We start from the raw sequence: 12,219 nt of genomic DNA on the forward strand, positions 1-12,219 counted from the left end.
GAGCCATGAAGGGAGGGACGTCTGGACATATGACAATACAATGAAATATCACCATGATGCAAATTGATATTATTTATTGCAGTTGTGTGCTTACACTCGCACTTTCAAACCCCAAGATGAAGACAAAACTGTCTCATGAAGTCTACAGAACACACCCCAGGGTATTTATTTGGAAATTTTACACAATAATTTGCTTCTGTTTGCACCCACAGAGGTTATAAGACATAGAAATCTATAATGTAAGGAAAGAAAGTTGCAAAAGCAAGAAAATGGTATAAAAATACTGCTGCTATGAAACTGAGGATGTTGTGAGTAATTAAAAGTAAATGCTATAAATCTTTAATGCCAGGCTGGGATATACACAGCAATAATCTCCAGCTTCTTGAAGATTTATGAGCCCATTTTAAAGATGCTACACTTCCTTCGTTATTGGTTTCTTAACCCTGAAAGACCTTAACAACCGCCTGTGACCAAAAGCATCTACTGATCTGAAATGTTTTTAAAACTTCTGAACCACTAATCCTATCAATACATTTGAATAATTCAGGGAAAATGCAGTTTCTGTGTCCTATTGGGATTTTCAGAGGCTCTTTAGTTATCATGAAACACTTTCATTTTCTGCAACATTGATTTACTAGAAAAACTCATGTAATTTTCCAAATGATAGTGGTCGTAGACATTCACTTTTATGTTCATTTAATGATACATTTTGCTGAAAAAGTCACTTTTTTTCATACAATAACCTTTGAATGTACTCGGACTGTTACTACATGATCAGTAAATTATAGAAAAATGCAGAGGATAATATTTTTAGTAAATGGCAATAAATGACAAAGAAAGGTTAAATGTAGATGGTACGATGAAAATAGTTCTAGGTCTTTAAGGGTTAAAACAGTAAATTATACCCTGTAAAAATGTGGACCGGACTGCTAATAATTACATTTACATGAGTCATGTTAAGTTTCTATTGGAAATATTGTCTCCGATTAGCTGCAGTAATTGGTGCAGTGAAACCTATTAACTGTGAGTGGCTGGGATGTATAGGCGGGTGTGGTGGGTCGACTCAGGGGGGGAAACAGTGACAGGACTGCCTAATTATAGAGTGTGGACTCCACTCTGCAGATGTGAGTAGACTAAGCACATCACAATAATGAGTTACAACTCAGCGGTGTTAAACGCACACACACACGCTGTCACGTTGGTGTGCTGACCCCGTCCACCCCCAGTTTTCCTCAAACTTCCCGAGATGGCAGCAGTGTCTGACCTCTCTCAGTGGGCTGGAATGAGGCCCTAGACATCTTGGCCCAAATCAAAGCTTCAGAACAAACGCAGGAAGGGCGACGGGCAGGGCCCTGCTTTGCTGCGTGCTCTGGAGGCTCGCCAGGCACACAGGAGCACTCCTCTAACTACAAGATGGGACCTGGGAAGTGAAAGAACGGCACTTAACAAACCAAATGTTTTGAATGACTAGAAAATAGTTGTGTAGATTTTATTACTAGAGTTGCCTCTGTAATTTAGAGTAAAATTAAATACATTTCAGGTAAAATTGCTATCCATTTTATTGTTCAATGGAGAGTAGAATGGAGTAACAGACAATGTAATGCTGTAATGTATTTACTTTTTCATAGTTTTGCACACATCTTTCATCAATAGATGCACACACTGGAAAAAATCTTATCACTGTGACATTCTCAAATACATTAGCTCTTGCAGCATCAATTTTAATTAAGTTAAATATTGTGCTCAATTAATCTCTGCACTGCAAAAATCCAAATCTTACCAGTGTATTTTTCTCATTTCTAGTTAAAATATCTCATCATACTTAAAATAAGACACAGTCACCTAAAGAGTAACTTTTGAGTGAGATGTAAGAACTTATTTTTAGACAATAGATCTTGAAAATCTTATTTGAAGAAATCTTACCAAGATAATTTTCATTTGTTCCATTGGCAGTTTTTTTTTTTTTTTTTGCTTAATTCAAGATTTTTATTTTTTTTTGCTTAATTCAAGAAAAAAAAAATCTGGAAATGGAACAAGTGAAAATTATCTTGGTAACATTTCTTGAAATAAGATTTTCAAGATCTATTGTCTAAAAATAAGTTCTTATATCTCACTGAAAAGTTGTTCTTAAGGTGATTATGTCTTATTTTAACTGTGATGAGATATTTTGACTACAAATGAGAAAAATACATTCGGTAAGATTTGGATTTTTGCAGTGCAGGGATTAACTGAGCACAACATTTAACTTAATTAAAATTGATGCTGCGAGAGCTAATATATTTGAGAATGTCATGGTGCACCTGCTAGCAAATATATCAAGCACATTAAAAGTATTATGGCAGTTACAAGAATGGTGAAGACTTTGCTGTTTGCACATTGTTTACAATGTAAGTTATTCGGAAGTTGCTCTTATATGGGTAACGACATGTTTAAATCAGAATTTATACTAAACCTACAGTACAAGACTTGAAAAATAATTACTAAGTTTTTCTAGTTGGAATACCCCTGGGCAGAATCATCAATTTCCTCTGTCCTAAAGGTTCCTGACTCTCACCAGTTGAATTGGACAAGTTGTGAATATACAGAATCCATTGTATTTTTTCAGTGTTATTTCTAATGTCATAATTATTTTGTTACACTCCAACAGAAAGGCCCCAACAGGACCCCCGTTGCAGCTATCTGTCTGACCAGCCTGCTGACCATGGCTTTCGTTTTCATTGGCCAGGTCAACGTACTGGCCCCCATTGTCACCATCAACTTCATGCTCACATACAGCTTTATTGACTACTCCTATTTCAGTGTGGCAAAAACCTTCCAGATGCAGACTAAAGAGAAGCAGGATGCCCTGCTTCTGGCCAAAAGAAACCAACGCAGGTCAACCAGGCGAAGCTCCAAACCACTGATTGATGCCACTTTCCCAAACTATGGGAGTGGAGGTGAGGGTCATCAGGGTAAAGGCACCCTGCTGGAGTTCACCAAAGACATGGACCACATCTTTCCCCCTGTTTCAAATGGAGATCCGGGAGCTGAGAAGAACTCCCAGACACAAGAACTCAGCAGCTCCTGTAGAAGCAGAAAGGCTAATGTCAATGCTAAGCAGATGCTAATGGACAGCTTTGGCATAGACCTGAACAGCAATGTATTTATGGATGAAAATGAAAGGGAGAGTGGTTCAGCTCCATCACAAGAGGAAGCTGTGGAGAAGCGTGGAAGTGGACAGCCAGAATCCATGGAAAAAATGTGTGATATTCAGCAGGACACAGCTCTCGGGCCTCACAGTCACAGCCCAGGTGATTAATGACCCATGAGATATTAGATTAGACGGTAATGGAGATTACAGAAGTTAGGTGTAGTTGTCTTTTACAGTTTGCACTAATCTGACCTGTTTTTAATCTCTCAGGTCCTGGAAATAAAGCAGAGCATGAGAACTTTGAAATCAAACCCATTAAGGATTCACTTTATGGGAAGTTGTGCAACCACTGGGTCGCTCTTATTGGTGTAGGTCACACACTCCAGGCTGTTTTATTTGTGCCCTAATGGCTGATTATGTGATTGATTTTTATTTACTTATTTTTAAATGTAAAAGAATAACATGAATATATCAATTGTTTTTCTTTCAGGCAGTGAGCTCCATTTTGATCATGTTTGTTATTCAGTGGATTTATGCCTTAGCAAATATAGTGGTAGCATTCTTACTTTTCTTCTACATCGGGAAAACAAATCCTGGACTACCCACAGGTATGTACATTTCATTTTTGAAGATGCTGAGCTCGATTTGGTTAGATCAATGGTGACTAAATGGCCTGATTATAAGAAAAAAACATGTATTTTAAGCCATAGTCCCCTTTCCACAGCAAACAATCAACATTTGAAACCTAAGTTCATGATATGTAGTATAAACACTTTCCCATGACATTAATGCACAGATTTTTTTTTAATGCTCAGCACTGATCTTATGACAGTTAAAACCTATAATATGTTTTGTCCTGATAGAAGTGCAATTTTTAACTGTTGCTGCATATAATAAATAGTGATACGACAACCAAAGAATATAGTGTTAGGGTGTAAATGTAGACATAGGGTCAGCACAGATTACCTGATTGGTTGAAAAATACAGTCCATCTGTTATTATTTGATGATTTGATGAAGGTCCCACCTCTTCCTGTTTTGCCCCATGGGATCTTATTTTAGGGGGGAAAAAAGTGCATTATAGTCTAAGGTGAGAGAAGTATTTTTTTGATCCTCTGTGGATTATTCCATCATTTACACATGTGATGTTTGCCAATATAAAAGATAATTTTACAAGTCAAGAAAGTTGCAGTTCGTGGTTAAACTGCTCAACTATAAGACTGAAAATGCGTAAATAGAAAGACTACATACCTCAGAGTGGCTGAGTTGTCAACATAACAGTCTCTCTTGATCTGTTGGGAGTTGTTGTAGATGTCTGTGGAGCTTTAACATGACCATAGTGTAGTGACCTCACCTTTTTTAAAACTTTTTTTATTTTGCTTTTGAAGATTAAGGTCAAATGTCCCCAGATACTAGCTGTACTGACATTGGTGACATGTATTAATGTGCACCAAGAGATGTAGGTCTTTCAACTCTTTAATGCAAAAGTAGATATTTCTCTATGTTTGCTATAAACAGCAATTTCTTGTCTAAAACTATCTTTTCACTGGAAAAAATCTAAATCTTACCAAATGTATTTTTCTCATTTCTAGTCAAAATATCTCATCACACTTAAAATCAGACACAGTAACCTAAAGAGTATTTTTTCAGTGAGATATAAGAACTTATTTTTAGACAATAGATCTTGAAAATCTTATTTCAAGAAATCTTACAAGATAATTTTCATTTGTTCCATTGGCAGATTTTTTTGCTGAATTCAAGCAAAAAAATATCTTGTATTAATTTTTTTAAACTTGTTTTTAGAGGGGCATTTTTTCCAGTGTTAAATTCACAAACATATTTATACGTTGTGACACAATTTAAATAGGATAAAAAAAAATGTCTGCCCCTACTGATCACCTTTCATGTTTTTTGTGAAGTTCTCTTATTCATACACATTTCATTTTATGCCTGTAAAATATATATGAACAAATTTCTTTGTACACTGTGCCTTTTGGTTAAGGATGATGGGTCTTTTTATAGGTTTTTCTGTAACTTGCATGATTTTGAGACTCTTTATGATGTTAAGAAGGCAATTATTAAGATTTTCATTCCAAAATTTTGACCTCCTTGTACTCACTACATAAAATCGACTGTAAGCTGAACATTTACTTCAGAATCCTCTGGCTTTGGTCAACATTTGTCCAGTCGATACGTGACCTAGGCACATTGCTCAGAGTTTCACTTCGTCTCTTCGCCTGGCAGCTGTTGAGGCTTAGGATGTCTGGAATAGCTGGATGAGACACTGTGCATCTGTGCATTAAAGTCACCACATTACAACACGCCTTAAGTCTGGGACTCATGACATGTCTGAGCATAAGCTCTGCAAGTGTTTAGTGTTTGTTCCACAGGTGACTGATATGACCCCATGTCTCTATATTCTGTTAGTATCCTTGTGTACAGTGCTACATCTTGATATACTCTAACTGGACATGCATTTTAACCTGTTTTTAGTGAAATTTAGCAGATTTTGGAGTTCACTTACAGGATAAAACATGTATTCTGGTTTATTTGCAGGTATTGCTGCTCGTTTCAGCTTTTTCAAATGGCTGAAATCAACACTGAGAAACATTGGCAGGTACTGTGAAGCTTAATCATTATTATCATGGGGCGGCCATGGCTCAGGAGGTAGAGCAGGTCGCCCAATAACCGAAGGGTTGGCAGTCCTAGTCAGTCCGTTGTGTCCTTGGGCAAGGCGCTTCACCCTGCTTGCCTCCAGTGCCACTCACACTGGTGTATGAATGTTGGTGGTGGTCGGAGGGGTCGTAGGCGTGAATTGTCAGCCATGCTTCTGTCAGCCTGCTCCAGGGCAGCTGTGGCTGCAAATGTAGTTTACCACCACCAGAGGGGGAATGTGAGAGTGAGTGAATGATGGGTCAATAATGTGAAGCGCTTTGAGTGTCCCAAAAAGCACTATAGAAATCTAATCTATTACTATTATTGTTATTATTATTATTATTATTATTATCATTATTATTATTATTATTGTTATTATTATTACCTCCGCCAAGGAGGTTATGTTTTTGCCGGCGTTGGTTTGTCTGTCTGTCTGTTTGTCTATCCGGGTGCAAGATAACTCAAAAAGTTATGGACGGATTTGGATGAAAATTTCAGGAAAGGTTGATACTGGCACAAGGAACAAATGATAAAATTTTGGTGGTGATCGGGGGGGGGGGGGGGGGGGGGGGGGGGGGGGGGCTGCACTGATCTGCCTTGGTGGAGGTCTGTGCTCTCCGAGTGCTTTTCTAGTTATTATTATTATTATTATTATTATTATTATTATTATTATTATTACATAAAGTATCTTAATAAGATCTTACTCCCTTTATTCAGTCAAACTTATTTAAGATTCATGACCTTGTGAAATATTACACCCTGTTAATTTTATTTAAAGCATTTAACAAATCACAACCAAATAACATACAAAGGTTTTATTTTACACTTCCTAAGTTTTGAACCACCAGGAGGAGCTTTTGTCTGTATGTGGGGTGAAACTATGGAACAGTCTAGATCTTCATCACAAGCAGTGCCAAAATATCCACAATTTTAAAGCACTTTACAAACGGATGGTCTGGTCACAGTACAGGGAGGGCGGGACTTATTGTTAACTGCTGGGTCATTCCATCCTTGGCTCGTTCTTACCTTTGTTGGGATGTGATTATTGTTGAAATAAATTATGTTATAATTTATGCAGACTATCAATCATTTAGATAGTTACTAAGTGTAATATACATCAGTTTTCCTAATCTGTTTAATATCGGTTATTTACATTATTAGGACTCCAAACAGATGTTATTATATCATAAAGGAAGCAAAAGTAATGTGTTATGTTGTATAAATGTGAGATGGGGGGTGGGATTTAATGTTTTCTTCTTCCCACTCCTTTTTGAGCAATTAAATATTGAATTTATTTTGTTATTACTAGTGTACATTGTCTTGATCACCTTTATTTATTAATGTATTTGCTCTGATATTAGTTCCTTGTACGCATAAAAATGTTTAGTTTTTTCTTCTGCTCAAAAATAAATGAATGAATGAATTCCATATAAAGTATCTTAATAAGGTAGTAAAATTTACAAGTGTTAGCTAAGTACAGTTTCATGTAGATACTCATCACTACATCGCTGTGAGATAAGAATAGTTCTATGCCAGTGTTAATTTACTGGTAATTTTACACCGTCATAACCACTTTACAGGAGAGCAGGATCTACTCGGGATGAGATCGTAGTGACACCCTCTCTGTCTGGGGTTGGAGTGAAAACCAAGCAGCTGACGGAGGACAACGCTGACTTTGCCTCTCGTCACCGCTATCACCAGTCCTCGTTCATCAGGCCCGACAAGATGGTGCAGCCTCAACTCCACTGACTGACTTTACCTTGCACGTACATCAACGCTGACAGCCTCAAACCACATTTTCTGCCTCAGTGTCATGTGCACAAACCACATACACCTCCTGCTTATCGGACACTTAATCACTCAGATCATTGTCTTGTGCTTAGAAGTCTGAGCTGTTCCTAGAATTGCACAGTGAGCATCTTACATTAAAGTGAAGTGAATTTTGTTTTAATGTGAAGTACTTACAGCTCTTATTTCTAAGTGTCATAGTGTGTAAATGTATTCACTGTCAGATCACTGTACTGTAACTAACATGTTATGTAAGTGTTGATGGGGTTTCTCACATGTTCAGTGTAAATATCATAGAAATTAAAATATACAGTATCACAACTACATGTATATTTCATTTTTCTTGAAATATTTTGCCCTGCGTTGATTCCTTTCAGAGGTGACCAAAATCTTCCTAAAGCTCAAGAATCATTCGGAAGTAAATAAAATGAGAATGTTGCTAACATAATCTTAAAACTCACCAATCACAACAGTGTATATGACAGTTCTTGCTTGAATTGTTTTGTAGGATGCAAAGAAACCAATATCATAGACCTAGTTTTAAAGCTTTATCTAAAATTGAAAGAAATTACATTAACCCATAAGGGCCCAGCGCTGCTTTTGTGGCAGTTACCAAATGAAGTTTTCTCTATTTTTAACCTTTCTTGATTGATTTATCAACATTTACACTAATATTATCCTCTGTATTTTTAAGTGAAAATTTGGTATTTTCCTGTAATGTACTGATTATGTAGATGTTCGTTTAAAGCTCAGATTAAAGCTGAGGGTTATTGCATCCAAAACAGAGAGAACTGAAGAAAAAGATTGTTTTTTTCTGCAAAATACATTGCTAACTGAACATAGACCCAGTGTGTCCATCCACTGTCATTGATCCAACTCCATGGGTTTTACTGGTGAATCAATGCTGTAGAAGATGACGGTGTTTCCACGGTAACTACGGAGCCTCTGAATGTCCAAATGGGTCATATCTGATGACCATGAAAAGATGACAAACTGCATTTTACACCAATTATTTACATGGATTGATAGAATTAGTGGATCAACAGGTATTAAACACTTCACATCAGTGGATGGTTTTGGTTGGTGGTGGATGTGTGGGTCTTTAAGCGTTAACCTTTTGTAAGTGATTTATCACTATGTATTACACTAACATCCTTTGAATTTTGCATTTTTTTCCCCTGTGAAAATCACTTATTTTCCTATGTTTAATTGATTGAACATGTAGATGTTCATAAAAGCTCAGAGTAAATTCAAAGGTAATTGTATCAAAACAGAAAAAAATGAAGATAAGGTGACTTATTCAATGAAATATGTCATTAACTAAACATAAACTAAGTGTTTCCATCCACTGTCATTGATCCAACTCCATGTGTTTTACTGGTGAATCAATGTTGTAGAAGATGGTGTTTTCATGGTAACTATGGAGCCTCTGAACGTCTATGACCATGAAAAGATGACAAACTGTATTTTACACCAATTATTTACATGGATTGATCAGTTTGGTGGATCAACAGTTTAGATCAGTAGATGGTTTTGGTCAACGGTGGATGTTTGGGTCTTTATGGGTTAAATTATTTTGTCGTATTAGGCTTTTTTAGTAAATTTCCGTTCAAAATGCAGGACTAAATGTCAAACTGGTGAAAGGTGTAGCTCATTCAAAAGGGAAAAACTTCTGAAATATCCACATAAAATATGAGATATAAATTTTTTCTCTGACAGTGAATTTTCAGAGGGTCTTTAATTTACTTTGAGATAAATATTAGATTAAAATGGGTCGCTCTTCAGGCGAACTTTGTGTTCCATTGTGCAGAAAAATGAAACTCTTCTTGCAGCTTAAAAACTAACCTGTGAAAACCACTTCCTCTTAACATTTTGATCTCTTATGCGAGCGCCACAGCCTGCTGGTTTTCCACATGTTTACCAGTGAAGAGACTAGTACTTTTGTTTTCTCTCCTACCCACTGGCTCTGTAGGTGAAACAGTAATAATGAAACACTTAAAGCATCGGCGTAAGAGACTTCTTGGTGTAGCTCAGGTGTCCTTCCTTGAAAACATCTGTAATCACGAAAGTAAACTATTATGACTAAAAGGGCTGTATGATTTTCAGTTAAACCATATTTTAAATGCCATGTGTATGTTTCTTAAATGGCATGTTTAGGATGCTAAAACAAAACAGAGTCACTGAATGATAGAGCTTTATGTTGGGTGGGGTAGAAATAGCAGTATTTAAGGCAGCAAATCCAATAGAATGGTCCAAACGTGTGCAAACAGTCCTCAAATCTACAGCTGAAGTCTGTTTTTTTCATTGTCAGGGTTAGGTATTACTCCATTAAAGTGCAGAGACACGGTCTGGTTAAACGGGTATTAGAACTAATGGCTAATGGGTCCCCTTGAAACCCATTTGCTTTAAGTTTGCATTGTTTCTAAAACGGGTGATAAGCTGCTAAATGGTGTAGAGTGGTGCACATCCTGGAAGAAAGCTTGCAGCCATCAATGTACCACACTCTAACTGGCACATAGTGCATGTCTTCCTCTTTAGGCTGACATTTGGGTTTTGTGTCTCTGTTGTTGTTTTTGTTATTGAGGTTGCTATATGAATTTAGTGTTGTGCCTCCAAAGTTTAAAAATAGCACACAACTAGATAATATGAAGCGTTGAGTCTATTATTTGTAATCCAAGATTCAACATTCTTTTTGTCATTCAACATTGGTATGACGAACAGAATTACAATCCACAGGATCCATACTAAAATGAACATTTAAAACATACATTTCAAATACAGAAAATAAAAAACAGTATACCCACACATTTAAAATAGAAATAGAAAACAACAAAGCAAAGTGCAGATAATAATAATAAATAACATGTAATGACACATGAAGTCCTGCTCCTGCTGTTGTAAATGTCACATTGTGTGACACCTAAGCTTTATGTGTTATTATAGTCTATACAATAAACGTTTTGTTGTGGTTTAATTTTTGGCTGTTTGTCCAAATCAGCTTCTGTCTTTAATCTGTAAATAATCTATATTCAGCTAGTAGGGGAGACTGGGTATGGATCTAATTTGGGGAATGTTGTAACTGATCAACCAGTATAAATAAAATAAACATCTAATAATCATTTGGTTAATTATCATTTCCCCTTAGATCCCACATGGTGGATATAAAGGCCATGAACAGGCATATTCAAATTCTACAGATTAAAAAACAGATTTTTATGTGAAGTTTAAGCCACATTTACTAAGAAGAGGAGTCTGTGGATATTAACACAGACACAACTTGGTAATTGTAATCAGACAAACACCCATACAAGTTTTCTGCATGTGTTTCTCTCACAAAACTAAAATAGACCAAACATCTGTCAAATCATTAGCCCCTTTTACACAGAGATCCTGGAAAAAATGCTGTTGACCAGTTTACACAGCCAAGCCAAAGGAGTAACAGAGGTGAGTCAGGCTGGACACACAGCGGACCTGTGTTCTGGAATCAAAAGGGGTGGTGAAGCAGTGCAGTGTATAATGCACATATGGAGATGCTGGCATGGATTCTGCAGCAGCCGCCAGGGGAACCGCGGCTACATGCCACAGGTGAAAATGACCTGCAGCACCTGCTGCATCCCTGGCATAAAGCCGCAGCAAATCCATGCCCGTGCCTCCGTAAGTGCCCGCTGTCTCTCAGACATGGGGGTTGCCCATCAAAACTTGAAACCTTGGTTGAGAACAAGAGGTGTTCCTTTGACATAGCATTCCGGAATCATGATTCCACCTTTGTCACGGCTCTGTTACTACCTCCACAGGTGTTACAAAGCCGTGATAAAGGTGGGACTAAATCAGTGGTGGCTGCTCGTCTTTCTGAGAGAGGAAGCTCATTGTCGGCTTACATCAAAAAAATTGTCAGGTTATTTAAACATAACTTCGGCCCTCCATTCCTTGTGATTTGTATATTTGTGTATTTACAGTGTAATAAATGAACAAGTAATTTCGTAGTGGCTTCTCTCTTGATTTCACAGCAGAATGTGCGATGGTATTAAACTGAACTCTGCCAGTCCAATCAGCACGTGGAAGCCCAGCGTCCAGCCCGGCCGAGCTCCGCCCACAGCTCCATTCACCCCCAGAGTCACGGAGCGTCCAGGGGCGGGACAACATCGTGGCATTTATCCAATTACCGTCCAGTTTTGAGGCAATGAAAAAAACTGTTCCACTCAGTCCCATTGAAGTGCATGGACGCTGAGCGTCTACGGACAAATGCACTGAGCAGAGATCGAATGAGAAAACAGCGCAACGGGAACGTATGAGAAGTGAACAACATCGAGTCTGTTGGTTTGTGATAAAGCTGATTCTGAACAAACTCGTCTCTGAGATGAACGTGTTCTAACACATTTGTAGTCAATGAAATGTCAACACAACCGTACATATTTGACCATTTAATTTTCATAATTTTAGGGGAAGCCGAGCTTCCCTTGCAGTCTATGAGAAATCACCTCTGGACCAAATGATCCCACCATTCCGTTTACACAGACATCGTTCTGGAATAAAGGCAAAATATTCCTGTAACAGAAGTGCAGTGTAAAAGGGGCTGCTGACAGGATACCCACAACTGTACAAACTTTTTTCACCCTTAAACATAGAGACAGTTTTGGAGTTGTCATT

General features: G+C 37.5%; 1 protein-coding gene across 1 annotated transcript in view; it reads left to right on the forward strand.

The window, feature by feature from the left end:
* Positions 1–7,861, forward strand: part of slc12a8 (solute carrier family 12 member 8) — a 35,428-nt gene extending 27,567 nt beyond the window's left edge. Inside the window, exons 10-14 of the mRNA XM_030124140.1 lie at positions 2,648–3,290; positions 3,401–3,498; positions 3,621–3,738; positions 5,686–5,746; positions 7,365–7,861. Coding sequence (XP_029980000.1) covers positions 2,648–3,290; positions 3,401–3,498; positions 3,621–3,738; positions 5,686–5,746; positions 7,365–7,533 — 1,089 coding nt within the window. The 3' untranslated portion in view covers positions 7,534–7,861. The remainder of the gene's footprint in view (positions 1–2,647; positions 3,291–3,400; positions 3,499–3,620; positions 3,739–5,685; positions 5,747–7,364) is intronic.
* The last annotated feature ends 4,358 nt before the right edge of the window (positions 7,862–12,219 follow it).

The sequence above is a fragment of the Sphaeramia orbicularis genome, chromosome 21 (assembly GCF_902148855.1).
Source record: "Sphaeramia orbicularis chromosome 21, fSphaOr1.1, whole genome shotgun sequence".
NCBI classification, from domain to species: Eukaryota; Metazoa; Chordata; class Actinopteri; order Kurtiformes; family Apogonidae; genus Sphaeramia; species Sphaeramia orbicularis.